We start from the raw sequence: 6558 nt of genomic DNA, 5'->3' as shown, positions 1-6558 counted from the left end.
TTAACATAAATTGGAAAGTGTTGAGGCAAGGCTATTTTCTACCCTGTCCTCCCCCTAGAGCAGAGACATGACAACCTCTTCTGATGTAAACTGAAGTTGACATGCAACAAGATGTTGTTTATCCTCGACCAAGCCATGTGCAGTGGATTCCTTACACAGCACAACTATGGTTAAACGTGTAGCTTCTAGCCACTGTATTGACACTGTCATTTCAGACTGACTAGAACATAAGCACTAACCAGCTAACCTTCCTTATTCACAGGACACCTTCATCCATGGAAATGTGCCTTGCAGTAAGATCGATCTGCTGAATCTAAGGTTAGAGGGGCGGAACCTTGAGACTCTGCACTGAGGGATATTATCGGGAGGACTCGCATTTTTCAAGCCACACATTTTCATTTTACTGGATCTGCATGGCGCCCTTTTGTAAATTGTTGGATTTTTTGCCGGGTCTGATATTGATAGCAGCGTTGGATGTGTTCTGCAGAAGAGAGGCAATTTTGAGTGCTGCTACTTCCCCACGATCAGTAGCTCGGATGGATGGAGACATTATCATAGGAGCTTTATTCTCCGTTCACCACCAGCCGACAGCAGAAAGGGTGCCGGAGAGAAAGTGTGGGGAGATCAGGGAGCAGTATGGCATCCAGAGGGTAGAAGCTATGTTTTACACCTTAGATCGCATCAACACGAACCAGAGCTTGCTACCGAACATTACCTTGGGGACAGAAATACGAGATTCCTGCTGGCATTCCTCTGTTGCCCTGGAGCAGAGTATTGAATTCATACGGGATTCTCTCATCTCAATGAGAGATGACAAAGATGGCATCAGTAAGTGTTTAGATGCCACTCCGACTCCTCAGGGCAGATTAAAGAAGCCAATCGCAGGTGTTATTGGCCCAGGATCTAGTTCAGTGGCCATCCAAGTTCAAAACCTTCTTCAACTTTTTGATATTCCACAGATTGCATATTCTGCAACGAGTATTGACCTTAGTGATAAAACGCTGTACAAATATTTCCTGAGAGTAGTTCCTTCTGACATCCTACAAGCTAGGGCCATGCTAGACATTGTGAAAAAGTATAACTGGACTTATGTGTCTGCTGTCCACACTGAAGGTAAGACTGAACCTAAGTTGTTCAAAAACGGTTACTTTTGATATGAGACATTGTATCATTTATTCATATTTTGTAGAAAAAAAAAACTGCAAATAGGGGTAATTAAATGTTAATTATTATACATACCATTAAATTCATTGATTTTGTTGCAACCTGCACCAATCAGCTGTAGATCATTAAAAGGACATCTCTAGCTGTTACCCACTCAATCAGAAGTTTATGCCTTTGAAACAAGCTAAATTGGTAAAGGAGCTGACCACAGAGTTGGCCTCAGATACTGACCAGAGGGGGAACATTGCAACTGACTTTAATGAGTGGGCATTGAAGTAATATTATGAATTGTCATATGTAAGATATATGCAGAATATGTGTGGACTTTATTCATTTTGCGTAGGCATTGCAGCCTAATGCCCACCCATGACACCAACTCTACCTGACCCACAGCTGATTGCTGGATTATAATATATGATGTATCTTTGCAATATGACATCACATATGTAAAGCTAGAGATGGGTGAATTGATTTGGACAGATCAAGGTTCAGCCTGGATCCCATATGAATTTGTGATTTAGAGAGAGGGGGTATTTTTAAATTGTAATCTCCACTCACAGATTACAATTTGGATTGGGACATAAAGGATTGCAGTTGAAATGCGTGATATTGGATTGCTTTTTTTCCAAGTTTACTCATGTCAAGTGTATCTATAGTGTAACTGTATACTATTAGTATATAGATAATGCTACTATGAATAACTATTCATTGCATAGTTTTACTAGATATTACCCACTGCTTCCCACTGTTGGTATTGTGACTGTAAATTAAACTCTCTTGAATAATAACCAAAATATTATGTAATACATTACCTGACATTTTTTTTATCCTAAATCTAATATACATTCCTGCATTTAATGAATATCTTTTTCATATTAAACCAGAAGACTTCTTTAAATGATTCACATAATCTGTGCTAGTAAAGTTGGGAACTGCCTCCAGTCATCCTCCAAGTAGAGTGCTTAGTAAACATGTCAGTCTAGACAGCTTCGAAGTGTATGCATTATACAAATATAAGAATAAGCAGCAGCATTAGTAAACACATATAATGGTAACTTTTATTCTAGTTTGTAAAAATTAACCATTACATTTGTACATTACAATTTATGTGGGCTTGGTTTTTTAGTTTAGTTTTAAATGTTAAGAGACATGAAATTTCATAAAATTCAGATTTGTACATATATGTGTAGTTGACTGTTGTTTTAAAAATGTCATCTTGAAATGTAAGCATTGTGGGAAATGCTGCATACGTTTTACAAAAAGAAGGATATTTCCTCCTTAGTGTTTGTATGACAGATGTAAACATATAGTACTGGTGTTTGTGATGTTGCATGTACACTTAAAGTGCTAATCAAAAATGCTGCTTACTTATTTTTAGATGTGGTGACTGCATTCATTTTTTAGGCTTTATTTCTTTTCATTTTATCTGGTAATCCAGTAAGAATGTCTGTTATTTTTCAATTTCCTTTAGTAGACCGATTTGTACAGCAAACATTGCAGTTAGAGGGTCGGGAGAATAATAGCCACCTTTTATTCCTTGTACACCTTATATGGTAAATCACCATCCCAAGAGAAAAAAAAAAAACATTTGCTGTAACTGCCTAAAATATGTCAGAGGTTGTTCAGCTTTAAGTTGTTAGTCAACTCCATCTAACTCTACTAACACTGCCTTTTTTGTCAAAGTTGTCTGTATTGTTCCTCCATCCAGAGTGGAGACACCCTAAATGGGAAGTTTCTTACTGGCCAGTCACCAGATGCAAATAAGTGAAAAAAGCCCCCCCAAAAAAGAAGAAAAGGAATGAAGCCATCACATTTAAGAATTTGTAAGCTGCATTATATAACATTTTTGGTTTTGGTTTTATGACAGCTTTAAGGATCCTTTTATAAATGTTTTCACACAAGGTTCACACACTTTTTATCAAGGATTAACATATATTTCCAATAAAATTTATTTAGAAAAATGCAATGAAAAAATGCAAATGAATCTTGAGTGAAATGTGTGTGAATCTTAGGTGAAAATATTTAGGCCGCGTACCCATGACCGTTTTTTCCATCAGAATAAACTCTGACAGTCTATCCGATGGATTTTCATTGAAACAAACTTGCCTACACACGATCACACCAAAGTCGGTTAGTTTTGAACATGATGATGTACGACGGGACTAGAAAAAGGAAGTTCAATAGCCAGTAGCCAATAGCTGCCCTTGTGCCGTTTTTGGTCTGTCGGAATAGCATACAGAAGAACGGTTTTACCGATAGGAATTGATTCCATCGTAAAGATTTAAAACGTGTTCTATTTCTAGGTCCATCAGAATTTTTTAAAAAAGTCAGATGAAGCCCACACATGATCGGAATATCCAATGAAATGATTCTGTCTGACTTTTTCTGCCGAAAAGTCTGACCGTGTGTACATGGCATTAAAAACAGACCCCGTGATGTATATCCACGTCTATGTTAGCATACCATGGTTCAATGGTACATCCTTTATTTATTTATTTGCTGCCTATGACCTTTTGGAGAAATTTCTCTTCACTTCCAGTTCCAGAGACAAAACAGGAAGTGAGAGGAAATTTCTTCAAAGTGATGGGAAATCCCCTATCAGGCAGCCGACATCAGAACATGTTTTCCCCTTTTATCACAATGCAGAAGGGACATGCAATGTCTCTCCTTCAATAAGATACACCACCAGACAGTCTCTGTGTGACGGGGTGACTGACTCCAGTGCAAGCGCAGGAGTGATGTCATCCCATGCTGGCCAATGAGGATGACAGAAGACAGGATCACAGCAGAAGATACTGGTGCCGGTGAGGGACAGGACCTTTGAAGGGAATGGAAGTATAGTTCTACTTTAATTGGTATGGAAAGTTGGGCTGTAAAGCAACACTAAAGCCTTGTACACACGATCAGACTTTCCGACAACAAAACTGTGGAATTTTGTCCGAAGGGCGTTGTCTCAAACGTGTCTTGCATACACACGGTCACACAATTGTTGGGCAACAATTATGAATGTAGTGACATACTAGACATACTACATGGTTTTTCAGCTCTTTAGCGCCACCCTTTGGGCTCCTTCTGCTAATTTTGTGTTAGTAGAAGTTTGGTGAGTGTTGATTCGTGCTTTCCTTTTTGCGCTTTTCATTTAGCGCTTTTCAGTTTGCGTTTTTCATTTCATGCTTTTCAGTTCATTTCTGAATGGTCGTTCATCAACCAGACATGTAGCAGAATCGGAGGAGATAACGTGTTATTTATTATAAGCCTTGGAGTTATTGCTTTGACATTATTTTTTTGGTTGAATAATGATTTGATTTGGTATATTTTCTTATATTTTTGGATGCATAGAATGCACATTTTGGTTAAGTTCTTTTTGCAGATAGCATGTCTAATTTTATTTGTTTTCCTTTTTTTTTAATGCACAATAGTCCGACAACAATTGTCTGACAACAATTGTCCGATGGAGCATACACTTGGTCGGATTTTCCACCAACAGCCTGACATCCAACATTTCCCGTTGTAAAATATGATCGTATGTTAGGGATGTTGGGGATTCGAATGCATTGGTCATTAAAGGAAATGTCAACTTGTATTTTTTTTATTTAAGATACACATGTAACAGACATCAGTTGTTTTTTAACCACTTGAGACCCGCGCTATAGCCGAATGACGGCTACATCACGGATCTCCTTTTCCGGGACTACGTCTATTGACGTAGTCCCGTGCACGAGCGGCCTGCGCACCCCCTGAGGGGCGTGCGCACCGCGCTCTGTGATCGGCGAGTCTATGAGACTCGCCTGATCACCGATCAGAGCAAGGGGTCGATCCCGACCCCTTATCACGTGATCAGCTGTCAGCCAATGACAGCTGATCATGTGATATAACGGAGCCGGTAATCGGCTATTATTCCTCCTCGCGCTTATAAAAAAAGAGCCGATCACCGGCGGCCGTGATCGGGACTGCCAGTGCCCACCTGCCCCCTCATCAATAAAGATGATTAAAAAATAAATGCCCCCCATCAGTGCCACCCAGCAGTGCCCACAGTGCCACCCAGCAGTGCCCACAGTGCCACCCAGCAGTGCCACCCAGCAGTGCCCACAGTGCCACCCAGCAGTGCCCACAATCTGCCTCAACAAAGGTGCTGCACCCCAGTGCCACATATCCGTGCCCATCAGTGTCATCTACCAGTGCCCATCAGTGCCCAGCAGTGCCGCCCATCAGTGCCCAGCAGTGCCACCTATCAGAGCCACCTATCAGTGCCACCTATCTGTGCCCATCAGTCCCATCTATCAGTGGTACCTATCAGTGCCCCTTAGTGCCACCCATCTGTGCCACCCATCCGTGCCATCTTATCTGTGCCCATCTTTGCCCATCAGTGCCGCCTTATCTGTGCCCATCGGTGCCACCTTATCTGTGCCTATTAGTGCCGCCTTAACTATGCCTATCAGTGCCCACCAGTGCAGCCTATCAGTGCCCACCAATGCAGCCTAACAGTGCCCACCAATGCAGCCTATGAGTGCCACCTCATCAGCGCACTTCAATGAAGGAGAAAAATGACCTGTTTGCAAAATTTTATAACAAACTATTAAACATGATTTATTTTATTTTTTTGCATCTTTTTTTGTTTGTTTAGCAAAAAATAAAACTCCCAGCTGTAATTAAATACCACCAAAAGAAAGCTCTATTTGTGGGAAAAAAATGATAAAAATTTCATTTGGGTACAGTGTTGTATGCCCACGCAATTGTCATTCAAATTGCATCAGCACTGAAAGCTGAAAATTGGTCTGGGACTGAGGGGGGTTAGTGCCCAGTAAGCAAGTGGTTAAACCTTGTTTCTATATATCATTTAACATTAATTTATATGGGGCAGCCAAGTTAACTCATTGTATATACAAACTCTGTTTTCTGCTTTTCCACAGCCATACAGTGGTTGAGTTTTACTTGTATGGCAACCAATTAGCTTATATCTTTAATTTTCAAAGCTTCGCTGAACAAGCTGAAGATAGAAGCTGATTGATTGTCATGCACAGCTGCTCCAGATTGTGTCTGCTCCAGTTGTGATGAATCCCACTTTAAGTTGGCCAACTCACTGAAAACAATAAGGCATTGTGTAAAAAGGTGGATTCATGCTGTATGCACAGATCCTCCTCTTCTTGCACTCTCCCCAAAACATGTATGGATAAGACAGAGTTAGTGGAGTCAATCTACACATGCTCATTTTGGTGTGTATTGCTAGAGAGTTTTTCTTCTTGGGAGAGTGCATGTGATCAGCACAGGGCCAATCAGCGCTGTCCAGACAGAGGGTTAGGGGTATTGTATCTTGATAGAACAGCCAGTGCAGTATGAAAACTCCTTCTATATACTGCTGATTAGACTTGTGCACAACGGAAAATTTTGTTTAGT

General features: G+C 40.6%; 1 protein-coding gene across 1 annotated transcript in view; it reads left to right on the top strand.

Moving 5' to 3' along the window:
- The first annotated feature begins 224 nt into the window (after positions 1-224).
- The window catches only part of GRM1 (glutamate metabotropic receptor 1), a 551379-nt gene continuing 545045 nt past the window's right edge, over positions 225-6558 (top strand). Inside the window, exon 1 of the mRNA XM_077486350.1 lies at positions 225-1113. Coding sequence (XP_077342476.1) covers positions 414-1113 — 700 coding nt within the window. The 5' untranslated portion in view covers positions 225-413. The remainder of the gene's footprint in view (positions 1114-6558) is intronic.

This window comes from Lithobates pipiens, unplaced genomic scaffold (genome assembly GCF_037356315.1).
Source record: "Lithobates pipiens isolate NorthernLeopardFrog02 unplaced genomic scaffold, aLitPip1_a1.2 Scaffold_18, whole genome shotgun sequence".
Taxonomy (NCBI): Eukaryota; Metazoa; Chordata; class Amphibia; order Anura; family Ranidae; genus Lithobates; species Lithobates pipiens.
Note: the sequence above shows the minus strand (reverse complement) of the source record. Positions and strands in the feature narration are given on the sequence as shown.